We start from the raw sequence: 26,673 nt of genomic DNA, 5'->3' as shown, positions 1-26,673 counted from the left end.
GTGGCACCTGACCCTGGAGTTTGTTCAGCTACCTGTTTGCTCCTGATGGGGTCTTGATTGAAGCAGGGAAGAGTTGGTTTTGATTGTGCAGATGAAGTGGATGCTGGCAGTGTTTTGTAGTCAATAGCTACCTTATAGCAAAGTGTTACTTGCAAAAAACAAACAAACAAACAAAAACAACCCAACCAGCCTGTAACAACAGGCTCTGAATATATTTGGGTGAACTGTGGACTGCTGGCTGAATTATGAATTCTCGTTATAACCCTGATGTCCCAGTCTGATTTCAATGGAATTTTATTCTGTTCGCATTGGTGAAGTGTTCTAATAACCTCCACAGAGGAATATTTGTGCTTTTGCCCTTGGAGTGGATGTCCTTGTAAGTCAGCCGAGATTGAGCTTGGGGTCCAGTGTCAGTGATTGGCGTTCCGAAACAGAGATGCTCGTAGTAGCGCTCGGAAAAGGTGGCTTTCAAAGTAGCTGAACTAATGTCTTGGCAATTGGATATTTCTGCCTGAGATTAGCAGCAGAGCGTCTCCTTTCCCACGCTGAGATGACAATTCTTTTTGCCTGTCTCTTGCCTTTGATTTTTCTGCTCTCTGTCGGGGCGTCCTATTTTGGTTCTTTCTCATCTAGTGCTGGTACCTTCTTCTAATCCAGCCCTTGCCTCTTTTCCTAGAATCACATTGAGATAGGCATTTTGATTTTGGCTTAGAACCTGTTTCAAGGAAAATCTTCAATAGCACGTAGAGACTGGATTTCCAGTTTGTAAGCTTTGTAGTTAACCACATATCTTGGTCAGGGCAAAAGATGAAAAAGCTAGAGCATATTTGTGAATGATCCAGATCCTGCCCCATTGAGAAATCATCGTGTCTTTGGCGACTGATAATTACCGGATCGTTTTCTCCAACATTGTTATACCGTAGAGAATGAACGTGGGTCTACCCCCGACGGCTCTTGATCTCGCTGTTCGTCCTGTGACTAGTGTGCCCTGCTCCTTAGCATGTGTGCTGCGAGATTTTGGACCATTGACCCCCATTTAAGCGTTTTTGCCTTCTCGCCCACAGGTGATGCAGGTGCTGAATGCTGATGCCATTGTGGTGAAGCTGAACTCCGGAGACTACAAGACCATCCACCTGTCCAGCATCCGACCTCCGAGGCTGGAGGGGGAGAATACACAGGTGGGACCAGAAAAGCAGCAGAGCCTCTTTTCCAAAGCCAGAGGGGAGGAGCTGGAGCATTAGATGTGGCGCCTGGGTGGGAGGATGTTCTAGTGTGGATCACTCGGTGTTATTTCCGAATGATGTGCAGCCTCGCTGCCACGGGGCAGGTCTCAGTTTCTCTTAACGACCCTCCCCTCTCTCCTTCATTTTGGTTGGGCCTCACGGCCGTTCCTCCCTAAGGGGCTTGAGAGGAGTTCGGGTTGGCATATGTTAGGCAGTGAGCGAGACTTGTTTATGGACAAGATCTTAGTCCCTGAGAATCAGGAGAGGGGAAGATGTGCGTCTCACTCGCCTGGTAGATAGTAAGGCCTGTTGGGCTGGTCACTTTGATTTGGTCCGTGTGTTTTTGCTCTAGGAGATGAACCTTGGCACATATGTTCTCTGGGGTCAGCTACGCATCTTTTCTAAGTGGTAACTAGAATTACCGGTTGCACGGTGTTGTGCTGCTTTGTTGGATCTTTTGGAGGCGTGAGTGTGCCTAGCCGGTGTGTACAATTCCAGTCTGTCAGCTCGGAGAAATTCTGCTTAGGATGAAAACTGCAGGCAGTCCTGTTTTACATTTTGTGGTCATTTTCTTTGCGTTGTTAGACATTGTAAGAGGTTAGGGAGAGGGATTGAGGTTGAACTGTTTTGTTTGGCTGTCTTGTTTTTTATGACCATTTTCCCAGCTCCTGTGTCTGCCTTGGGATGACTGAAGGGTGTGACTCTGTTGACTGGTTATAGAACTGGGTCCTCAGTGAGAGCGGGCGCCAGGGGCAAATTCAACAGTGTGGTTGAAGTTAGTGCTGTGTCGTTTTGTAATGTATCCCTTTTGTAGTTCTAAAGACTTGAAGTTTGCTTTTCTGATGTTGTGCACGTGCACATAGCTTGGTGCATTCACGAGTTGAGATTCAGGCCCTGTTTTCATTTGTGTGAGAGTTTATAGACAGCCCATAGAGTGAAAGAAAAATATTGTGATTGTCTTTTGAATCAGATCGTGCATAAGAAACCCATGCAGGATGGGTTCTTTAATGTCTGGCCAATCAGTTCTCACACACACACTTCCCCCTCCCAACCCCCCGCCCCGATTCCTTCCTTTTTCCCCATAGAGGAGGCAATTTAGTGGAGCAAACAGTATTGTGGTAAGGTTGAGAATTTAAATGCATGAAAACCTAGAAATGCCAAAATAAGATTCCGTCAGTAACTGTAGCTCTGCCTCATTGCACAGAGTAAATATGCATCTCCAATTTTATCAGTATTGGGAGTAGTCCACAATTCTGCATCTGCGCCATGCAGTTGGCATTAAGGTTCCCACAGCAACCACAACTTTGAAGTTCTTGAACGTTAATTTTTGTGCCTGCATCATCAGCCAAAGCATTATGTGCACGTAGACTGAGTAGCTGAATTTTAAACAGTTTTTAGGGGGTGTGGGGAGTTACAGCTTAGGTAAGATGGTAGCAGGTTTTCTGGAATAAGAACTAAACTACCACCAAGAAGTTTTAGTTTTTCTAGGATCCTTTGGCACTCCTCAGGGGGTAAAGGATGGATTTCCCTTAGCCTCGTGGATGACGGAAAGTTGATGGATTAGATTTCCTAGTTTAGGCAGGATTGTGTTTGTAAATTTCTTGTTCTTTACCAAGGTAAGTTATCTTTTTTTTTTTTTTTTTTTTTTTTGTCTTTCTATGGCCGAACCCATGGCATATGGAGGTTTCCAGGGTAGGGGTTGAATTGGAGCTACAGCTGCCAGCCTACGCCAGAGCCAAAGCAATGCCAGATCTGAGCCGCATTTGTGACCTACACCGCAGCTCACGGCTACACCGGATCCTTAACCCACTGAGCAAGGCCAGGGATCGAACCCACAACCTCAAGGTTCCTAGTTGGATTTGTTTCCACTGTGCCACGCTGGGAACTCCTCACTTATTTTTTAAACTTCTGTTCACTCCTGAGATCTTACTCCATTTTAAGAAAGTTCTAAGTAAGGCTCAGCTCTAAAAGTCAACATAGGGCTTTGCAGTGAAATGAAGAATGATTTTCTTTATTTTTTAATCGAATTCATTGGGAAGCTTTTAATGAGGGTCACTTAGGCAATTAGTAAAATATATTTTGAGTCCAGTGATGGAAGGTGCCATGAAGAACCCTGCCGTAGCGGGTACGAGGGAAGTCTCCTAGGAGCAACTGGTATACCTCTTGAGTACTCATGATGAGAAGTTAGCAGATGGGAGCCAGGGCGCTCTAGGCCAACACTGCCCAATGGATACATAATGCGGGCCACAAGCATGAGCTATATGTGTTATTTAAAATTGTCTAGTAGCTATATTTTAAAGAACATTAATTTTAATGCGGTTGATTTGACCTACTATATCCAAAGCAGTATCGTTTCAACATTTAAGAAATAGAAAGTTAATGAGATATTTTATTTTTACTATGTCCTGGAAACGTGGTGTATATTTTATACTTGGAACAAATCTCAGTTCGTCCTGGCACGTTTCTAGGGCTCAGTAGCCACATGTGTGTAGTGGCTGCTGTAATGGATAGCACAGGTTTAGTGATTAAAGTTCGTCATGATTGATAAATATTTCCCAGGTACCCACTCTGTACCAGGTGCTCTGCTGGGGATGTAGTGGGGAACAGCCCTTCGTGGAATTCCTCTCAAGGACCTTTAAAAGCTGGTAGACGAAATACCTAAATAATCGTATTTATGTTACATGTTAGGAACGGAAAGGTCAGAGTCTCTAAGAACACATCATCTGGGAAGTCTTCTTGAGGAAGTGACGTTTAAGGCCTGAAGGCTGGGTTAGGAGTTAGCTGGGTAAAAAGTAGGGAGAAGACGATTTCTGACCACGACAGTAGCAATGACAAGAATCAGGTGAGATTGGAAATAGGGCCTGAATGGCTGCTGTGGCTGGAGGGCGAGGGGTCTGATGACCATGTGGTTCAAAATACAGGCAGGGCCAGATCATGCATTTTCTGTGCATGTTTCTGGGTGCTTATGACGAGAGAGAGAACATTGGGCATGTGGTGAACCGCGAGGAACTCTGTATGACTGGAATAGAGACCAGTTAATGTCACAGTGCCAGGGAGTAGTGAGTGATGGGTTTGAGAGTTAGGCAGGGGCCGTGCGTTGAAAACGTGTGTGCCATGCGTTTTAAGATGTTTGTCTTAAAGACTTTTAAACTAGCAGCGGCGCCTTTGGATTTGCATGTGTCTCTGTTGGTGGCTTGCATTTATAAAACATGAAAGTACTTGGCATTTATAAGAGACGCTCCTGCCAGATGAAAACTGATCGGTAGCAGGGAGTTCTGGTTTTTGTCTTTGGTCAGCCTCACCTGGGGGTGAAAGGGGAGGGGTGTGAGAATGTGCGTGTTGCCCTGGCAGCCTCTGCTGTTGGAGGAGCCAGGAGTTCTTACCGTTCTCCTTGGGGCCGTCCCCCTGGGACTCACAGTGGGTGGAGATTCTGCTCTCTGCATATCTGAAAGAGGTTTACAGTATAGGTGTAGGAAGAGAAATCACCCAGGGATCCCAGAGGGGCTGTAACTATATGTATGGAATGACCAGGCCAGTGGGAGGCCCCTTGCAGTCTTTCCCCAGTGTTCTTGACTCTATCCCAGCTGTGGCTGTACTTCAAGGGGAGTCTAGTCAAGTCCTCAAGGCATGGGTGGGGTCAGAACCGCTGTTAGCCCACATTGCACATGAGAGTAGGGGGCCCCTCCCTTCAGGCAGCCTCAGGTCAGGGCACATGGCTGGGCAAGGAGAGTGGAGGCTCTGACTCTGTCCCCTTGTGCTGGGCACAGGGCATGCAAGACTACGTGGCTGCCCTAGTGAGAGCAGGGCTGGTAGAATCGCCAAAGAAAACGTCCAGAGTGTGTCTGGGGATGCGGGGATGGGGGAATGGGCTTAGCGTTGCAGAAACAAAGGATGCCTGACGGCTGTCTGGAGATGACAGATGGACCTTGCAGGGTGTCGAAGGAAGCCCTGAGAGTGAGTGCCTTCTCGCCTCTTTGGGGGCATTTTTGAGGAGGAGGGTGTTAGCGGCCTTGAAATGGAAAGATACCGCAGCGGTATTGGAGCTTGATCTGAACAGAAGAACAGAGTGGGATAAGGTCCAGATTAAGGAACTGGAGGAGGAGATGAAGAGGGGGCGTCTCCGCCGGAGCTTCCTCAAGGGCAAGCAGGTGGCTTACGGTGACTCTCGCTGTGGCTATGCGGTCCCTGATGTTGACCCAATGGGGCTTGCCCTTCAGGTAAGAATGAGGAGGCGCTTTTACTGTCTGTCTTCCCCATGCCCATAAAACCCTAACAACATGACGTCACCTAATAGAGATCTTCTGAAACATCTATGTTTCGTGGGGATAGTAGGACAAATTGGATTTTCCTTATTTTATATACAGAGACAAATTCACTTCTATTCAATTATACACGAAGGCAAGGAGGTTTTGCCCGAGGCTAACGGTGTACTTCCACTCCCCTCTTTTGGTTACTTTCTAATTGTAGCTAGAGGAAGGGCTCTGGACAGAATGGTGTGATCAAAGGAACTGTTTTCATTCCAGGTAGCTCCTTTCTGGTGGTACCCAGGAATTCATGAGTAGCCACTGCTCCCAGATTTTCGTTAGAGTTGGGTTTGTTGCTGGGATGTGTGACGGAGTTAGAAGCTAGAGTATGTTGTGTTTCCCTCAGAAGGATTACAGTTGGCTGTCCGATGCTCTTTTTTGTTTCTGTGGCACCAAGCTTTGGGATTAGTCAGGGTGAATCCAGTGTCCACGCTTTAGAGATGCAGCTCCTTCAGGCTGAGATCCAGTTTGGACACCGCCACGTGATGCGCCTGTGGACCCAAACACGTATCAGGTCACGTGTGTTCTATCCAGTTGTTTGCTGCAAATATATGAGTGCTAAGTCTTGGAGAAAGGCTGTGGGTTTTCTGAGCTACTGCCTTAAAGGAGATAACAGGTTGTGCGATCTCAGGACTTCCTAGAGAGCTTTTGGCTTTGATCTGAAACTGGAAAACCTAGTGCTCTATTGCCCAGGGCTGCTGCGGGCTTTGTGTTACACTTGGAGCCTTAATGACAAAGGAAATACAGCCCCTGGGCATCTGATGAAGGGGCTGACTTATTTCCCCATGAAGTCCGATCATGCGGTGCTATTGTAGTGGGCAGAGGCACACACACGTCGACACAGTCACACTCAGACACACCCAGCCTCTGGCAAGGGGGGAAAACCCTTCCCCTCGTCTCTTGTCGGTGGTTCTGTGCTTTTAACTCGGGTATTGTTTTCCATCACCCTGTCGTTCAGCTTCCTTCCTGTGATCTTACTTGCCACATAAATGTTCTTTCATGGCAGGGCCTCTAAATATTCAGACCTGGGCACTCCAGGATCAGGCAGTCTGCCAGATCTCCCAGAGTCCTTGCTGCCTGTTTTGGGGGAGGGGGTGTTTTCCAGACCGGCCCCTGCTTGGGTTTCCAGGTAGGCAGGTGATGGGAGACGGAGCTACAGGTAGGCATTATTAGTGCTGCCCTGCCATGCTTAAGGGCTTCTTCTCAGAGCTAATAATCCCATTTGTTGTGCAGGACCCCAGAGTGCTTTGCCATTTAGAACCTATCCCCTCCGGTTTAGCTCTCTGAAAGCAAGATTTGTGGTCTCTCTGGACCCTAAAGCAGACAATGCTGCCACTGAGATGCATACCCGCAGGAAGCTGTGGGGCTGCAGGCCCTAAGTGTCACAGGGGCAAACCAATAAACCCACTGACTGTGATCTTGCGGGTGTGACTAGGAGCAGAAGGCAAACAGCAAATTGGAGAGGGACTCCAGCCTGGCACTGAGGACCTTGGAGAAAAGCAGAAGCTCTTTGAAATGGATATAGCATTTCACCGGTTTCCAGGGGAGAGATTCGGGGACTGCGGCAATGTGATCAAAAGACGGAGAACGTGTCAGCGCGCCGGCACAGGCATTCTGTACCACTCTCAGACTTGTTTGATCTGGGCATTTTTGAGAAGAACGCTTGAAACTTCTTTGTTAGGGGACTGAAAAAAATTACTATTAGGAGACGATGGCTTGGTCTCAGCTCATCTGTTTAAGATTCCAGGATGCATATATCCTGTCATTTTAAAAAGATGAATACCTGTCGCTCGGCCGGAGTGGTCACTGGGCTCAAGACCTTTCATATCTGGGTGGATCCAGAGTTTCCTAAAATGTGCCTTCCACTGGTCTTGACAAGTGAGTTATAACCTGGGGAAGACAGCAAGTGCCTGTTTCCCTTTGATTTACTTTCTTCTCTCTATTACACATTACATGTTCTTCTGTTTCCTTTAGTTCACGCGTCCCCCTTTCCGTGATCTTGCTTATCCCCTACGAATAATTTTTGTGGGATTTTAACAGTCTCCTAGTGGGTCCTCCTGGTTAATCCTTCCCCGAACCATGTGCATTTAGGTCTTTCAATCCATCTCTTTCTCTCTCTGTTCTCTCTTCATTTAATCATCACTATTACCCAGTTCTATACTTTCAATTTATCTAAATCTTCCCAGTGCTGCTGTGTTCATATTTCTTGCCTCTCTTCAGTCCTGTGAGCTGCAGTCATTTTCTGTTGTTGCCAGAGTTGACAGCACCATCACATTCACTGTCCTGTGACCATTTAACATAGCCGCTGTGCCGAGGTAACCCTCTGGCTTGCGTGGGTTCTTGAAAGCATCTTTAGACCAGAGATTTCCCTACGCAGCCTTTCCCTTCTCTGTATCCCCCTGTACTGTCTCTTTACGCCAGGCCTGCTTTTCTGTCATGAAATCTACATTCCACTGCCTGCAGAAATGCATGGCTTTCTCAGCTTCCTCGTTCCTCTTTTTCAGCAGCGTGCAGAGTGCTGTGACCACGGTAGGCCTTTAATAAATGTTTAAATCAACATCTCTGCTGAGGCTGAAGACCTCCTCCATACTATCTTTGGGGGGCATCATTCAGAGCGCTCCCAATCCAGTGCGCATCTCCTCGACAGCCTCTGATAGCCATTGCGACACGAGCCAGTGTATTGGTGTCGAAAGGCCCCAGGAGGGCCCTTCTGTAGTCTGTTTTTCCCTACTTCCTAATTGGATTGCTTGTTCTGACGGTCAGGTCACACATGGCTTAGTTTCCTGTAGGCGCTTCCTCTTCCCCACTCCTGGTTTTAGTCTAGTTGCTGCCATTGGCTTGACAGCCCTGCCCCTGTCTGCGAAGTGGCCCGTGCGGATTGGGTTCAGTCCACCAGAGGGGTTAATTTCAGGATTTCCAGTGCTTGTGTAGATTGGGCCCCAGCTGACTTTCTTTGAATACCTCTGCTCTTATTCAGGTTTTCCCAAATAGCCTTTGTCATAGCAGTTTGATACCTTGATTCATTGGACTTTGTGGGAGCACTTTTTCCCCAGGGCCTGTGTATTTTTTTCCTGTTGTCGACCTTGTTAGTTGTCAGATTATTTCTTTGCTTGGAACTAATTTTAAAATCAATTAGAGGAGCTTTCCCTTCATCTTTCTCTCTTTATTTATGAGCTACTGATTGCAGAGCTACCTACACTGTGTTTAGATAAATTACCTTTTTTTTTTTTTTGCATAACATTTATATTCAAAGCAAGTTGAATGCAGTCATCCAGTGCCTCGCACTTCTGCAGGCCAGGGCTGTAGGTTTCATTCCTTGGTGGACTAATTAGCTTCGTACTGGGAAAATGCTGTTCAGTTCAAAAAACCAAATGTTTTACGTTCCTCCTGTATGATAGGCACTCTGGACCTGGGAAATTATTCTTATTAGTAAGATGTTCATAAGTTTGAAACGGGGCCTCCCATGCTGACCAGCCCGTGCAGGTCCAGTCATGAGGTGGACTTTGGTCTGGGTGGTGGCTTGTGGGTGAAGCAGCATCAGGTCGTGTCACTGTGGAAAGTGCTGCTCCGAACGGAGACGAGAGGGGACGCCGAAGGACACAGACGCCAGCTCATTTTCAACAGGCAAATGACAGGCCTGTTGCTTAGGCAGATTTTTAATGTCACTTTTCATTTCAGCCCTCCTTTGAAATAAATGCACAGCCAGTTTGTGGCTTGTTCACATTGCACAAGCCGTCAACTCCCCGTTGCAGGTGCCTTTGCCTGGTTCTGGGCAGTGTCAGCGGCCACCTTGGCGCATCACTGGTTCACAGGGGGAGTTCTGTTCAGTTTAGCCTTGAAGACGTTATGGAGACTTTGTGCCCCTCAGCTTTTCACTTCTCTGCTAGAAGCCAGTGAATGTCATCTCCTCCACTCTTGTGTCACTGCCTTGGGCCCTTCGTGAGGCTACACGGAAACAGCCCCTCCGTGTAGGCGTCTGCTGCATCTCCGTGTTGAGACCTCGCCCCCCAGAATTTGATTCCTTCCGCTGTCCTATGACTGGGGCTCCCCCGTAAGGGATGCCTGTGGTTCCTATGGTTTCTAGTTTCTGCTTGAAAATGCCTTCTCCTTTTCTCTCCCCTGCACTTCCCTACGCTGTATGATTTTTCTGGGTCAAGTAGATTTCTCATTTCTTCAAATCTGTTGCCTGCTCACTCCCCGGCCCGTAGTTAATACTCACATGTTTGTTGTATAATGTCTCATTTTCTTCTCCTCGGCCCTGCTGAGCCATCGTTCATCATCCAGTGGGGGATGGGCAGCATACACTGACTCGACCTACTGACTTTCTGAGTCCACTGCTTACCCTTCCTAGCACGGCTGCCTTATCATTTCTAGGGAGGCTGGTAGCAAGGTCTGACCGCCCCCCCCCCCCCCATGTGCTGTTGTATGTTGTCTGGAATTGGGAGAGAGCTGCCTTCTTACTCATACAGAGCTGCTCTAGCATCTGCTTATCCAGCTGGAGGGGCTTGTTTCAGGAAGCTGCCAGGCAGAAGCCGTGGTGGATGCTGGTGTGCCACGTGCCCCGGGCTCCCTCTGCAGCTCGCCTGCTCCCTCAGGCTCCAGATGGGGCTGCAGACTGGGCCACCCGCCTCGTCCTGTTGGAGCCTCTTTCCCCTTCCCCTGTGTCTCAGTGCAGCCACTGTGAGCTAGCGCACCGTGCTGTGCCCGGGAGGGTTGGCAGACGGCTCCGCTCGCTGGGTTTGGCCAGTGGGACAGCCAGGGTGATCAGGCCAGTTTGTACTCTAAGAGGAGGGAGACTTGATATCACTCAAAGCAGCTCGTTTTATTTATTTCTTCCTTCTTACAAAGCAGAGAGAAGTTATCCCAGCCCTTGGCTGTTCCTCTCAGTGTTGCACTAACAGCCCAGCATTTCCTCCAGCTTCCGCCCTGGCTCTGGCTCCCCTGTCTCCTTGCTCTTCATGCCTTCAAGCTCTTCATGCTTCACCTCTAGGAGCGAATGGCCCTTTCAGTCCAGATGCTCCTGTTTGCATACCTGGTGATAGTTATTCTGGAGGCACTTAGGCTCCAAAATATCCGTGTTTGGGAAAACATCAGCCTCTCTGTTGAAAAGCCATTCGGCGGCTTCTGTTTGTAACCTTGTTCGGGCCCCTTGTTCCTATTCGATTCCCATAAAATCCCCCAGAGAGAGAACAGTCCTGGGGCTCCGTTAGAGAGAGGTGGCTCCATCCTCACAGATCCAGGTTGGGCCCAGGGCACCCCAGATAGTAAATGGAATTGACAGACTGAAAATTCGGTGCAATAAAATCCTACAGCCTTTGGCTTCTCACCCTCATCACCCAGCAAGAAATGAATTCTGAAGGCAGAAGCCGATAGTGTTGAAGACCTCTGTCTTGGCCTCTTCACTGAACGTGCTCAGGTGGGCACAGGCTCTCTCCTTGCCCTGTGCCCACCCCAGGTGGCCGCTCTGGAGATTCTGTGTCACCCCCACCATTACCTTCCCCACCTCAGGGTTCTTAAAAGTTTTCCTACAAACTGTGCCCCTTCTTTCGTTTGCATTTCTGCAAGTATCTGAACGGTAAGCGTCTAGATTTGTGCTGCTGCTACTCCAGTTTTCCTTTGAATGTCTTTCGGTCACCTCCCCAACGCCCCCCATGCTTCCGCCTTGTTCCCCCCGCCTTCCTGGAGCGCTTAGAGGGAGTTTGGAAACTTTGATTTGAGCGGTGAAGTCACTCCGGGCACAGGCAATGTGGTCATTCTGTTACTCACACTTTACAAAAGAACTGGACTGTCTGCTGTACGCACCTCGTCTTAAATGTCGGTCTGAAACTCCTTCTGCTGTGTTCTGGATGCCGCTTGAGCCTGCACATGAATCCTCTCATGTCAATGCAGCGGAATTGCCGTTCGCTGTCGCCCTTTAGCTGCCTTGCTTTGGGTTCAGCCAGAAGGAATGGCATCTTTAACCTGAATTCACTACTGAAAACATGAACAGCCAAACTGGCTTGCTCTAATTTTCTTGGATAAACACATTTAAGCTGCTTATTAAATGTAATTTTAGGTTCTAGAAAACTCCACTGGCACCGTTGAAGCCAGGCCCATATCCCTGTGCTCCCAGAATTTATGTAATTTGTCTTCACTGGTCAGGTCTCTAAATCTATAGCTGATAGATAGTGGCTTGAAGAAGGTGCCTGACTGATTGAAGTCGAGTCTTTGCCTTTAAATGCGTGTTCGAGCCTGTGCAGGCCACTTGGAGCGGGGCAGAGTTTGTCCTTCCGATGTCCTTGGGTTAAAAACTTATTTGTGACACTTGTCAAAGCACAGTAAGGTGCACTCGGTTCAGCACAGTTGGGGTAGGTGTAGGGACCACTGCAGTGGGGTTTTGCGGTGGCGGAGAGAGATGGGGCTCAGAAGGCTGCGAGGAAGGGTGGGAATTTATAATCAGGGAGCAGGCCGGGGCCTGGGGCCAGTCAGCTATCCAGAGTGATCAGATCGCAAAGCTGGGGGAACCTGGCTCAAATCGGACAGTGCAGAGATGCACAGGCTCCGAAAGGCAGGGCCTCGTTGAGAAGAAAGCGCAGAGGAGCCTGAGTAAGAGTTTGGTCAAGGAGAGAATCTTTGTCACTTCTGATGTCACGTGTCCACCTTGGTATTTGTAGCTCGTGACAGAAGTTTTCAAGACTCCACTTGTTTACAGACTGTGTGGGTTACCTCTGGAGCCTGTGGGAGGAAGCAGGTCTTAGAGAGTTGTAGCTTTGAGGTTTCCCCAGCTTTCCTGCTCCCTCTTGCCTGCCATCTTTCCCTTCCCCTCTCTCCAGCCTGGTCCTGATTAGTACTGTCTTTGGGGGTGGCCGGGATCAATAAGGGGACGCGAAGCCCGAAGAAGGTAGTTTCATTTCCCTTTTCCTCCTTTTCCCGTCAGTCCACGTGGACTCTGATTGTGTCTCTTCTGCTCGGCTCTCCCTTCCTGCCGTGGTTAGTTCAGGGATGGTCGTAGAGGGAACTGAGCTTCATGCAGCAGGAGGCTAGAGGGTGTAACACCTAAGGGAGCAGTTTTTAACTCTTGCACCGTCCTACTTGTATACCTAGAGGCGCTGTAATGATGCTGAAGTGACATGGCCTTCAGAAGCTGGGGAGTAGGGGCTCGTTGCCGTTTCGGGCTTCTGTTTAACCTCGGAGCATGCCCTCCACCTCTGCCCCCTTCCCGGCTGGGAAAAGGACGTTCGTTTGTGGTTCTAAGGTTCCCCCGATGGGAAGTTCTCCAAGGGCAAACCGTTTGATTGTTCAGTGTCAGATTCAGTGCAAACATGGCTGCCAACATTATTGCCTCTCGTTTGTCGCAAGTGACCTTCTGGGTTTGCACAGCACTGCTCTGAGGACAAAGATTAAGTGGATCTCTCTTGACGCCACACCTTTTCGCTGAACAGGCGACTTGCAGTGTGTGTGGGGAGTGGCCATGACCCTTCTCGTCCTGGTTTTCCTTCCCTCCCTCTCTCTCCCAGCCCTAGCTCAGAGGCAGAGGTGGGTGCCCCGTTGGTTGGCACATGAAATCCAGGCTTTACCCCCCCGAGTCGAGGCTGGGTCTCTACTTTTTCTTATGCTGTGGTTCGTAAGCTACTTGTGTTAGCATCTCTGTGATTGGAGCCCAGAAGGTTCATTGTGCCAGGTGTTTCCAGGTGCCAGGTGCTTCCGTTCTATTTTAGCTTGAGACTCGTGTTGTCGATGGCTGCTCCTGGCAGCAGCAGAGGCGGGGTTAACTAAGGCTTGTCTGTCCAGGATTTTGGTCTCTGACGGTACCATTTTTCTTCCCGGAGCCAGACTTAGACACAGTAATATCTCTGCTGTTTCCGGAATGAGCTTTTCTCCCCCCCAGGTCTCAGAGCCAACTGTGAACCAGACGTATCCCTTCTCAGCTCAGAACATCTCCTGAGGATTCCAGTGAAAGCAGATATGAGAGTTCCGCCCAAAGAAATTTGTCTGTTTCAGAGATCAGGCCTCTCCAGGGAAGAGTGGAGTTTCTTAGGGTTTATGACATATTGTTTGAGCTGATGTTTTGTTGAGGTGGGGCCTGCTAATGGTTTCATGATAAAAAGTGCAAAGGTTTATGAAGTGGTGCCTTGTTAGACCTGGGTTCACACCTTATGCACCAGTCTAGACACTGCACTTGTGAGGTGGAGACGGTGCCGGATAAGAACGGGCCTGCTTTGGCATGTGCAAGCAGCCCTCCAACGGGCGGAAGAAAATACAGGCGATTTATGGCACCGAGGACCCAAGGGCTGGATTGCAGTTCAGGACCCAGCATAGCAGCAGCCCAAAGAGCCCTGTGAATCGTGACAGGCGCCCGAAAGTCTGTCCTGCATGGTTAGTGTTGGCTGGTGAGGGCGCTCTTCAGGCTGAGGAGGAGGAAGACTTGTTCCTTTTTTAAGGGCTCGGGGAAGGTTTTTTGCTCAGCTCAGCTGCTTTGTAGGGCTCGGCTCTGAGCCTGACAGGCTGAGAGAGGCTGTCTGTTAGGCTGGTTAATTGATTTATGCTACATGAACTCACAAAGATGTGATTCGAAAGTCAGTTTGTGGATGTGTTAATTCATGATAATGAAGTCCAGCTGCCAAGAAGACCAGCAGCTTCTAATGGGCTAAGGTGTTTTCTTTTTCTTGAAGTCTCTTGGTTGTTTACGGAATTGGGGTTCGGGGGGTTGCTGGATACTCAGGAAGGCTCGGGTGCTCCACCCCCACCCCTGTGACACAGATGAGGAAACAGGCTTGGGAAGACGTGGTAACTTCTCTGGTCTCAGGAGAGCTGAGATCTGTTCTGCTTGTCCCCACACGTGCCCTGTGGACTCGCATGTTGGCCGGGCAGGTTGGTGACCCCTCTCCCTTCCTTTGGGTGGACTTCTTTCCAAGCTCCTGTTTTGACGAATTCCTGCCAGCTCCCAGGAGTGGCAGCTGGTGGTCTTTGTAGCACAAGCTTTCTTATTTCAATGTATTTTTACAAATTAAAATGTTTCCTGCAGCTGTTTTGGAGGCACTGTAATTGATACCAAAGAGATTTGAATTTGTATTTCTAATGGGTGTTTAACACCAGGAAAGCGGGTGAACTGCGTCTCCTGAATGTTCTTGTCTCCTGTATGGAGTGTGCGCGCAGTAGTCATTTCACTGCGCGGAACAGACAGGCCAACTCTGTGAAGCCACGTGAGCACCGGGCTCTGTGCTCCCTGTCCCTCAGCAGGTGAGCTGTTGGATTCTTGACTTGGCCAAACACTCTGGTTTGGTGCCTTGGGGGGATAGAGCATATTCTGCGCCGTCCCAGAAGGGACTCTAACCTCCTTGTGGCATCATTAGACGACAAGATCCGTTCCTTTCATTTGTTCAGATGTAGAGTTTTAGCTCCTCATTGTTTACTTACCGGGTGTTCCCTCTGAGGGTCAGTGCTTGCTGTTGGCAAGTCTTGCCCGCATCCCTGCCCCAGGAGTGGCACGTTGCTTACTTCTGTGGGGGTTCTCTCAGTCACCAGCAGTATAGCTGTGCTCACACGGAAAGCTGTTTAAAGATCAGCTGCTTGGAGTTCCTGTCGTGGCTCAGAAGAAACGAATCCAACTAGTATCTGTGAGGATGCAGGTTCGATCCCTGGCCTCTCAGGGTTAAGGATCTGGTGTTGTGAGCTGTGGTGTAGTTCGCAGACGTGACTCAGATCTGGTGTTGCTGTGGCTGTGGTGTAGGTCGGCAGCTATGGCTCTGATTCAGCCCCTAGCCTGGGAACTTCTACATGCTTCAGGTGCAGCCCTAAAAAGACCAAAAAAATCAGCTGCTTATCTGGGAGAACTCCATCAGAAGTGCAAATTTTAAAGTTGCATCTATTTCCTGTTTTTATTTATTTATTTTTTTTGTCTTTTTGCCATTTCTTGGGCTGCTCCCGCGGCATATGGAGATTCCCAGGCTAGGGGTCTAATCGGAGCCATAGCCAGCGGCCTACGCCAGAGCCACAGCCACACGGGATCCAGGCCGCGTCTGCAACCTACACCACAGCTCACGGCAACGCCGGACCCTTAACCCACTGAGCAAGGCCAGGGATCGAACCCGCAACCTCATGGTTCCTAGTCGGATTCGTTAACCACTGCGCCACCACGGGAACTCCTATTTCCTGTTTTTAAAACTCGAGTCTTTTTCATATCTCTGCAGCTTTTTGAGATGACCATTTCTTCAGATAAATCACAGTCCAGGGAGCCCAGGAGACCAGGGGAGGATGGAGGAATAAGAGCTGAGTTGCCATTCTGTCTGAGCAGGTGTCCTGTATGACATCCCCCCACCCCCTCCTGCCTCCGCTTGATACACCTACTCCGTGTTTGCCTCAGGCTCGGGATCGCTGGCTGGAAAAGCCAGTGGAGGGCTTTGGAAGGACACTTCCCGGGTTGGTTGTGTCTGGTGCACAGGAAGTGTGAGTGGAGATATTTTCATTTGTGCACAGGTGTGTGGCTTGGAGTGCCATTGGCTCCCTCTGGTCTGATTCCGATGAAGCTGAGAGGGGTGGGTTTGCACTGCCGTGTGGCTGCAATTTCAGGAACGGAGAGAACAGGCAGGGCTGGTGATGATTTTGTGATACGGTGTCCTCTGTATGGGTCCTTGCCTGTGGTTCCGAAGAAGAAATTAGTATATCGGTCATTTGACAAAGTAATTTTGGCTCATAGACTCCCTGTCACACTTGAGTAACTTTTGTAAAGTTTAATATTTTACCTAAATCCCATTAAATGTTAGGCGCTCTTTCTATAGTCCCTTTACTGTCCTTTAACTGATTAGCGAAATATTTATGTGACCCCAGAAGGCTGATTTATTTATTTTATTGTCTTTTTTAATAACTTGCTTCTCCCTAGCGCTGGGCGCTTTCTGAGGCCCGGACAACTGCCATGATTTCTTCAGTGATAAAATCATCCGCCCTCCCCCGGCCTGCACCCTCGTGGGGCTGCTTTGGGCTCTCCCGGATTTAATGAAGCCTCTAGCTGTCTCTCCCCCTGGGTGGGTGGTAATAAATCCACTCAAAATGCTCCCTCCGAGGGCCAGTAACTCATGCTGGGTAAGTAGCTGATCAGTGGTTAAGACTGATCGCCCCGACCCCCAGATCCCAGAACGACCGTGGAAGAGCTAGAAATGAAAATGCCACAGAGCACACTGGCCCTCTTGCTCGGGGAGCCTTTCTTGTCCTAGGTCCGAGGGTTTCTTCTGCAGTTAATTTCCTGGCCAAGGTGCTCTTTTTTTTTTTTTTTTGGTCTTTCTGCTATTTCTTTGGGCCGCTCCAGCGGCATATGGAGGTTCCCAGGCTAGGGGTCTAATCGGAGCTGCAGCCCCCGGCCTATGCCAGAGCCACAGCAATGCGGGATCCGAGGCGCGTCTGCAACCTACACCACAGCTCACGGCAACGCCGGATCGTTAACCTACTGAGCAAGGGCAGAGACCGAACCCACAACCTCACGGTTCCTAGTCAGATTCGTTAACCACTGCGCCACGACGGGAACTCCCTGGAAGTTCTTAAACACCTGCCTCTGCCTGGGCTGTTGCCCACGAGGATGGTGTTGGAGATGGCACTCTGGAAATAGATGACAGACTTGGGTTCCGAACCCTCAAATCATGGTGGTGAGAGATTGGTCAGAAGAGAACCCTTTGAGTGGGGAGATACAGTGTACCCCCGCCACCTCCACACCTTGCCGGTGTAAAGCACGTAGACGGCTTTCTGGCAGATCCCTCCTGGCTGAGCCTGTACTCAGGTTGCTCTCCATAATTCATTTCTTATTTGTTGCCTGCAAGCACAGATCTCAGGTGTTAAGATTCAGGTCAAAACAGGTTTCTGTAATCTCTCCTCTAAGGGTAACTTGCTGCATTTGTTTGTAACGGCTGTGCCTGTGTGTTGGGGGAGGTTGGGGTGGAGGTGGGTTGGTATCTTTTATTCATCAAGCATCTTTTGAATGCAAAAGGCTAAGAAAAAGACAGTAGCTTGGGTATTTAAAAACATTTACTTTTTACGTGTTGATTTGGAATCGTGGGATGAAAAGCACACACAACTTGGAACTCGGTAAAAGATTAATGAGAAACAAAGCCATGAACTCATCAGAGTCTCAACTCTACTAAATTATAGCCCTAAAGAATCACAGTAACTCATCTGTGTGTCACGGAACAGAACCCATTATTGCCTGCTTCGGGTCTGACTCTAGCAGCGTGGCTCAATCAGCAGAGCAATGCAGAGTGAAAATGTTAGGTGTTGATGCTTTTAATGCTGAGGTTTTCAGCCCTTGGCTACATATCAGAATCACCTTGGGATCTCTTAAAAACCCTTTGGGTCTCAGGACTACTGAATCAGAATTTCCAAGTTTGGGTCCCAGATAGTTCCCCTCCTCCCAGAAAACCAAACCAAACCAACCCCCCCCCCAAAAAAAAAAAAAACTCAAACTCTTCTGACCTGCAACTAGGGTGTGTGTGTCTTGGGTGGTTGTGGTCGATGCAATGATCCGATGGGCTCTATTCTGGGTGGGTCTTACGGTTAAGTGACGGCATCTAACCCAAACAAGATCCTGCAGACGGAAATCTTGTTGGGCTTGTCTTAGGAATTATTTGAATAAGTCATTCTTTTACACTTTGGGGAATTTTTGGTTATTCCATAATAAAAATGGCATAGGCACTCATTTCTTAATATTTCCCTTCTGGAATGTTCTTTCCTTATAAAGCAGAATTCTGTCTCCTGTGGAGGTAGGGTGAGATAATCATGACCATAGCTGCTATACTGTGATTTATAATAGACATGTCTTTGGTCTCTGGCCCTCTTTTTGGCACAGAGCTGCCCTTAAAATCCTTGGAATTTACGAAGTGGAGAGAGCTCTAAAGGTGTCTTTTTGTTATGTTAATGAAGTGATTTGGGCTACACCTGAGGATAGGAGCCCAGTGCCCAGACCCCTGTGACTGGAGGATTGAAACTTTCAGTCCCACCCCCTGGCCTCAGGGGGAGGGGTATGCTGGAGGTGGAGCCAATGGCCAGTGCCCAGTAATTTCACCAATCATGCTTATTTAAGAGGATCTCCATTAAAAGCCAAAGGATGGGGTTTGAAGAGCTTCTGGGTTGGTGAGAGGCTGGCGGTTTGGGGCTGGCGGTTTGGGGGGAGCGGTGTGCGCTGGAAGAGGATGTGGAGGGTCTGTACCCCCTCTTCATACCTTGCTTTGTACATCTCTTCCACCTGGCTGTTCTCGAGTTACAGCCTTTTAAAGTAAACCGGTAATCTAGTAAGTAAAGTATTTCTTCTGTAAGACGCTAAGAGCTCTGTAAGCTCCAGCAAATGAATCCAACCCAAGGAGGAGGTAAGAAGCAGAGGCGACATCTCGGACGTGCGATGGGCGTCTGGAAGGTGTGGTGGGGGTGCAGCAGTCTTGGCAGATTTTGCCTTTAACCTATGGGGTCAGACATTACCTCCCGGTAGTGTCAGAATGAAATGGTAGGACACCCAAATGGTGTCAAAATTGCTTGGTGCCATAGGGACCCCTCTACTCCCACCCCCTCCGTGCACATTAGAATTGGTACAAGAGTGAAAAAATAGTCGTAGTGTCTGACTTTTCTGTCCTGTGATTTGGGCCAGTAGTTGCCTTGGAAGCTGTCATGCTGTCTCGATTTATGAAATTTATCTGAGAAACTTTAATTCCCCTTTAGGAATGCCCGTAACTTTTCAGATACTTAAGCGGATGTTCTGTCTCAGAATTGACTTGTTCTGTGTCAACTTTCTCAAGAAATTAAAATGACTTTTTGGAGTTCTCGCTGTGGTGCAGTGGTTGTAGATCCGGAGTGGCCCCAGCTGAGGTTGGGATTCGATTCCTGGCCTGGGAACTTCTGTATGCTGAGGGTGTGGCCGAAAAAGAAAAAAAGAAATTAAAATGACTCTTTAAAATACTGTGTGATTTTTGTTACCGACCTGGGTTCTTGGACTCTTTTTAATCAGTGGAAAAGCCTAGACGAGACATTGAGGGGCTCCTTCTGCAGCACGAGGCAGTGAAAACAAGAAACAGGTGGCCTTGCCGCTTCCTGAGGCGGTGTGGGAGTGAGCTAGTTCTTTAAGCGGGGTGGGTGGAGGGTGTAGCTTTGGTGGTCTCTCCACACTCTTGCTGGTGCTGTGTGCAGGGATCAAGCACTTTTACACCTCAGCTGGCCTTGAAAAAAATTTTACCGTTTGTCATTGCTCCAGCTGCTCTTGTGTGCAGTTACATTTGGCCCCCTAGTTTTTTTGCGTTTTGTTGGTCAAGGGAGACCTTTATCCAGGTGCAGGCGGTCAGGTAGAGGGTCCCAGGTCCCAGCCTGCCTCAATTTCTATTTATTTATTTTTATTTTTGTCTTTTTGCCGTTTCTTGGACCGCTCCCATGGCATATGGAGGTTCCCAGGCTAGGGGTCCAATCAGAGCTGTAGCCACCGGCCTACACCAGAGCCACAGCAACTCGGGATCCGAGCCTCGTCTGCAAGTTACACCACAGCTCACGGCAACGCCGGATCCTTAACCCACTGAGCAGGGCCAGGGATCGAACCCGCAACTTTCATGGTTCCTAGTCAGATTCGTTAACCACTGGGGGCTCCTATTTATTTTTTAAGTCTCCTCTTCTACAAGGTGACTCGAATGCCCCTTTCCTCTCGTCCTCTGTTTGCTCTTGAACGGTGTTTGTTAGAGCGGTACCTTAACCTCTGGTGGAACTTAAGCCCCGCCCCCACCGAGACACTCACGCTCAGGAGTTGGGGGAACAGCTGCGGGTGGGCGCGCAGGTGTGGTCCGGCAGGTGATTCTAATTCTGTGTTTGTGCTGTGGCCGATGTGCTCCTGCCCAGCACGTCCGCTCTGGCCTCACTTTTTAACATTGCTTTCAGCTGTGTATCTGTTACTAGGTCACTCATAAGGGCCATATAGCTCATCTGTAGGTGACTTTAAAAGGCCACCTTGTTAGAATGGAACACAGTAGACGTCTCTGCTGTTGAACTTTTTTTTTTTGCCTTTTCTAGGGCCGCTCCAGCGGCAGATGGAGATTCCCAGGCTAGGGGTCTAATCAGAGCTGTAGCCACCGGCCTACGCCAGAGCCACAGCAACGGGGGATCCGAGCCAAGTCTGCAACCTACGCCACAGCTCACAGCAACACCGGATCCTTAACCCACTGAGCAAGGCCAGGGATTGAACCCGAAACCTCGTGGTTCCTGGTCGGATTCGTTAACTACTGAGCCACGACGGGAACTCCCTGCTCCTAATAAATGATGGCCCTGTGTAGTTTTTATTTAGTGCTCTTTGGGGGGAGCTCAGATATCTTTAAAAGCCTTATAATGAATTCCCACAGTGTTTCCCTAGGGTCAAGTGAGGGATTCCTTATTGTTAAATCTAATACTCAGAAATGGTTGGGCTCTGCTATCTTGTTCTCGATTGTTCTCAACTTGACTGCTGCCCCTGTGGGGTTGGAGAGGTTCCCAGATCGCCTTTCCGGGAGTCTGAGCATGAAGACTCAGCACTCGCTTTTCTTTAGACAGAAGTCCTGCAGGGACTCGAGAAAGGGATTCTTGGTAATCGCGGGTGGAGAGCGCTCTTTGGCAGGCAGCTGGTGGCTGGCCCTGGGTGGCCTTAGAGGAAGGATGTTGTCCTGTTAGGGTTAGGGTGTGAAAGTGGGCATGAAAGCCGGACTGATCCGAGGCCAATCCAGTGAGAGCCGAGGACACCATGTGCCTCCAAGATGTGTCTTTGGCTGATGTTTAAATTGCATCAAATTAAAGGGTATTTCTCATTCTCCACTGTGGTGTCACCTAAAGGCGGAATTAGTGTCATTTTAAGCAGCTTTGAGCTTCTGGTGCTGTCACTCTCGCTGAGGGTTGACCAGGAGTAGTAACTCAGCATTTCTCAAGAAGCGAGAAACTTCTCTGAAGGACGCCTAAGGTGAGTTATTCCTCCAAGTCCAGTGAACGCTACTTGATGTTGTTCTTTCTTTGCTTGTTCTCTTTCTCTTGCTCGCTCTTTTTCTTTTTAAAACCGTAGTTAAGAAGTTCCTTTTAACTCTGGTTATTTGTCATAGTTAAAAGAGCAGAAGGTAGGGGGTAGGGGTCGGGGCGGGGGGAGCGTGGCAGGCATGAGCTTCTCCCTGTATGAAGGAGCTCCAGAAAGCGTGCATCACAGGGCTGTTCGCAGTGTCTGCAGTTCCTCAGGCTGGTACCTGGTCCTGTTTTGAAGAGTGTATCAGGTTGCGGATGAGGAGGGCTCTGGAGGTATGAAGATGAAGCCTCCGCTGTCAGAAATTCACAGTTGTGTAGTGGAAATAACTTCAGCCCTTGTTAAACAAGGCAGCGTATGCCACGTGCCAGAAGGGCTACAACCCAGGTATTGTTGGGACCCAAAAGAGAGAAATCAAGTTTGACTTGCTCTTTACACTTGGATTCTGGAGATGTTCCTTCTTGTCCCTCTCCTGAGGTCCTCAAACACGGGCCTGCCACTGGCGGGGTTGTAGAAGGTAACACTTTGTCTCCCCACCAAATTTTATTTTTGCTTCAGGGATTTCTGTTGAGATCCCTAAGTCAAATCCGGAGTTGCAGGACCCAGCCTCGCATCCAGACAACTATTCTGCTTTCTTCCTCTTGGGGGAAAGAAGGTGATAGACAAGGAAGCTTGGTTCAGAGCTTCGTGTTGGGGATGGAACTGATGGTGCACTACCCAGAAGCCCCTCAAACCTGCACGGTGTTGGTCATGGGTTGTGTACCCTCCCTGTGAAGAAGTGCCTTTGCAGTGCCCAGGAACCTTAGTGTGCCAGGCGTTTTCCCTTGAAGCTCTGCTTTTTACCGAGACATTTTGTGAAGGCCACTCCTCAGGCAGCCCTTGTCGTTTTGCTGAATGTCAGCAAGCATTTACTGTCACTGCTCCAATGCCAGGGAGGAAGGTGATGTTTTTACTTTCTAGCAAAATAGCCCCCGGCCTTTTGGTATCTCTACATTTAAAGGTCAGCACCCTCTCTCTCCTCCTCTTGTCTCCTCTGTCCTCATTGTCATCTTTATAACCTGTCCCTTCTGGAAGCTCTTTTTGTTTAAAAAAAGAAAAAAGGCACTGGAGCCCTATTTTGAAGAGAATGGATTCAGTGAGTCTGGCCGTTCTCTTGTTGACGGTGAACTTGAGGTGGTCACCTTGGTCCTCAGGAAGAAGTCGATTGTTTGTGGTTTCTGGCTCTTGGAAGAAGGTAGTACTGACTTTTTAAAAGAGTTGCTTGTTTTGTTTTTACCGTAATCACGTATGCCTGTCGTTCTTGGACTCTTCTGCAGCTTGAGCATACTGTCAATTTGAGTAGTTTTCTTACTGAAATTGGCCAAGGCAATCATGGTGGTTTGAGTGGGAGAAGTCTCACCTGCTGTCCAGGTCGCCTTTCGTTTCCCAGGCCTCGCACCAGTCTTTTATCAATAGGCATGTAAATTGCACATGGATACAAATATTTTTCAAATGTGTAATGATGCTGGTTCTAATGAAGAACTCAGAGTTGCCCTAAAAACCCTTTTAAATTAAGTTTGTATGTGGTGTTTTTTAATGATAGTAAATTATAATCTTTCGTGATGGTGATTAAGTTGTAAGTTTAGTGAAACATCTGTTTATTTAGCAAAGTGATCATGAATATTCCCTTTGCAATTAACACTGATTTAAGGAAGATCTATATTTATAATTAATAGATATTGAAGGTGTGCGAAATATACTTAGGCTCCAGTGCTTTCCTGGTTCTTCCATATTCTTTTAATTCATTTTGTTCTTTTTGGTGAGCCTAGACATTTGTTTCTTTTGTGTATTGAAATTAAGACATTAAAAAAAAAAAACCATGTCGTCTAATAAAGTGTTCATTTGTTAATGAATTGGTTTTTATTCCTGGCCTCCCCAGCACGGCCAAGGGAGAGGCATTGCATGTACAGTGCGCACGAAGTAAATGTTACTGCCTGATAGATTGGCCACTTTCGTCTTTGTCTCTTGGCCTGTCCTGCACAAGAAACACTTTGAACCAGGTCACTCAGGTTCCCCTGTATGTCAGTTGTGATGTGCTCCTCCCCACTGAGCTGTCCTCTGCTTTCTTGTAAAGGAATCACCTGTGTGGGATCATCTCGTTGTGTGTTCAAGAAGATAATGTACTTGATAAAGTCCTTTGTCAGATGATGACTTTTAATCTTGATCCCTTTCCTGTAAATTCGGAAGTACAGGTGCAGGAAAAGAAGTGACCTCTAAAGAGCGCCAGATAGATAGTGGAAGGAGTTTGGAGAGATAATAAATACTTCTATTTAAAACAAAAACAAAAAGGCTCCCTCTGAATGCTAAGATGGCTGCTTCCAGTAAATTCTAAGATGACCACAGTGCAGCTAAGTGATTTTTCGCTGAGTGTTGCTGCATTTGTATCTTGCCAATTACGTAGTCCCTGGCAGGATTTTCTTTTTTAAACTTACGTTACATTCATAAACTGATACTTAGGGTCTTCTTCCTAAACTATAGAAAAATAGTGCTTAATCCTTTAAATCCCCTCAGTAAGTAGAAGGATACTCAGGGGAAGAGGCGCTCGCTCAACTGTGTGACGATTTGGGAAAAGGATGGAAACAAGGGACTTAATTTGTTCTGTGGGTCCCCCCCCCCTCCTTTTGGTAGATGCTTTAAAGATGTTGCTATGTCTTACTTTCAGAATTTTACTGCTTTGGTTACCAGAATCTTCCATGTCGAATGCCTGTTGTAGCCTCCCCTTAGTGATTTGTAATGCAGGGGGAGGTCGTCTTAGCACAGACTGTGAGGTTGTGACTGATGCATACTTTCTGTTCTCCTTCCGAAGGCTGCCGCCAACTTACCTAAGGTGATTTTTACCTTCTTGTGCGCACAGAGTAGCTCCATCATAGGCATCGTTGAGTCAGCAAGAGCCCTTCCGACTCCTGAAACCTTGTATGATAGCCTGATAAAATGCTGATAATCAATAATAGTCTTAGGGCCTGAGCCATGTAAGGGTCTGAATGTTTGAGGGCGGTAGCAGAGCCCCCAGCTTCGGCTGCTGTCCGTCCGGTTTCCTGGCACGTGCTGGGTTGTTGAGATGGCTTTGAGGCCACATGAGTGTACCATGGCTGTCCAGGGGGCTGTGATTGTGTGCACGCCTGAGTGTGACGTCGTCGTCGTTGCTCTTGAAGCTCCCTTAGGCAGCTGGTAGGGAGTACCTGAGGGGAATGGTCATGGTGGAGAATTAGGCACTTTTAGAAACTCCTTTTTGCTTTCCTGCACAGTCTGTGCCTGCCATGGCAATGCATCACGACTTTAGAAATAGCTTTAAAAAATACATAGTATTGGTCGTACCACTGTCTTGGAGACAGAGGTCTTCATTTTCTCCCCACATCCCATTCAGCTCTTGCTCGCTGCCAGCTAACCTAGCTTTTGAGCCCTAGTCGCCTCGCATTCATTTCCATAACAACGGGTTGTTGTGCCTCAAACTCTAGGGACTGATTTGAGGTGGGAGGAAATAGCAGGAACCAATGAACACATAAATGAGAAATCTGTTTGTAGTGTCACAGACTCATCAGAGGAGGGCATGAGAGATGGGAAGGAAGAAGGGGAACACAGACATATCCTGCTGGTGGAGTGAAGCTGCCCTCCTTGCTGCTTTTCTGTGCCTTCTTTCATTGGGAGGTGCTTCCGATTGCCCTCGGGGGCTGGCCTTTCCTTACTGTTGCTCCCATCCTGTGAACATGCATCACCCTCAAAGAGCGTTCTAGGCTAGACAATCAGTGTCTCGCTTTTGGTGGTACAAAAGTACCTATTTATACCCTGACTTGGGTGGCTTTATTGATGTCCAGGCCCCCTTCTCCTCAGTCCCCAGCAATGATGGGCCACTTTGAGCCTGCGATTGGCGAGATGCAGAAATGGCCAGCGAAGGCTGCTAACATTCGATCTTGGCGTCTGAGCAGTCAGCCTGTGCTAGTGATGTGTGACTAGGTAACGGATAGGACTTGGAGGCAGAGTGTGCTATACTTCGCCAGCACATTTTGTTCTGTATTTTATTTGGTCTTGAAAAACTTGGTTAGACTTTGTGAATAAGCACTTTGTGAATAGCTTTGCTTTCAGTACACATAAGGTGTGTGTGTGTGTGTCTCTCTCTCTTTCTCTCTCTTTTTTTTTGCTTTTTTTTTTTTTTTTTTTTTTTTTTTGCTTTTTAGGCCCACACTTGCATCATATGGAAGTTCCCAAGCCAGGGGTTGAATTGGAGCTACAGCTACCGGCCTGTGCCACAGCTACAGCAACGCGGAATCTGAGCCTCGTCTTCGACCTATGCCACAGCTCACGACAATGCCAGATCCTTAACCCGCTGAGCAAGGCCAGGGATCGAACCTGCATCCTCATGATACTAGCTGGATTCGTTTGTGCTGAGCCATGACGTGAACTCCCTCATAAAAGGTGTCTTTTGATTGTCCGTGTTTGTGGGGGGTGTAGCTTGGATGGCAGAGTTCATATCAAAGTGAAGGGAAAATGTGATTTCCAGGGCTGTTGTCCAGGTTGGCCGAGTTCTTCAAAGTGACCAACACGTCCCTCCCTTTGAAAATTATAGATGTGTTGGTGTGCCCACTCGTTAAATGAATTGTCAAGGGCCCTGTATCCTATGCTTGGGACAGGAATAGCACATGTGGCTCTACAAAGGACTCTTAGGTGTAGGGCTACCCATGGCAGTTCCTGCCCTTGTCTGAGGAATCATGGGACTTGAAATACTTCTGTTTTTCACTCAGAGATCACAGCACTTGTGCTACCATGGCCAGGTACCATAATGCATTGCAGAGTATTGGGAGGAATTAGCTATTAGGTTTTTGAGGGATGTTTCTGTGGTCATGCATATCCTAGGTACAAACGGTTTCTCCAGCTAAAGTCTGAGGGGGGTTGGAGTCAGACAATCCAAAAACTTGTTCAGGCCAGAAGATCCCATAGGAAAAAAAAAATTTTTTTTTTTTCTCCCAGCTGACAGCAGCTGTCAGAGCCTGGCCGACACAGTGACAGTACTGAACATCAGTGGTTTGAGGAGATGACTCTTGCTTGTGTAGGCCCACAGCATGGTGCCTTCTTACAAGGACTAATTTTTCAGGACATGCCACTGTAATAATTTTTAGCAGTGCTTTAGCTGAAGGCGACTCATGCCTTC

The 26,673-nt window shown here is 48.3% G+C and overlaps 1 protein-coding gene across 2 annotated transcripts in view; it reads left to right on the top strand.

Annotated features, from left to right (window-relative positions):
• SND1 (staphylococcal nuclease and tudor domain containing 1) overlaps positions 1 to 26,673 on the top strand; it is a 392,149-nt gene that overhangs the window by 57,914 nt on the left and 307,562 nt on the right. For both annotated transcript variants that reach the window (XR_002340257.1, XM_021078633.1), the window contains exon 10: positions 1,065 to 1,178. Coding sequence is in view for 1 of the 2 variants with exons in the window: in XM_021078633.1 (XP_020934292.1) it covers positions 1,065 to 1,178 (114 nt within the window). In the remaining variant the exon portion in view is untranslated. The remainder of the gene's footprint in view (positions 1 to 1,064; positions 1,179 to 26,673) is intronic.

This window comes from Sus scrofa, chromosome 18 (assembly GCF_000003025.6).
Source record: "Sus scrofa isolate TJ Tabasco breed Duroc chromosome 18, Sscrofa11.1, whole genome shotgun sequence".
Classification (NCBI taxonomy): Eukaryota; Metazoa; Chordata; class Mammalia; order Artiodactyla; family Suidae; genus Sus; species Sus scrofa.
This window is presented reverse-complemented; position numbering and strand designations above follow the sequence as displayed.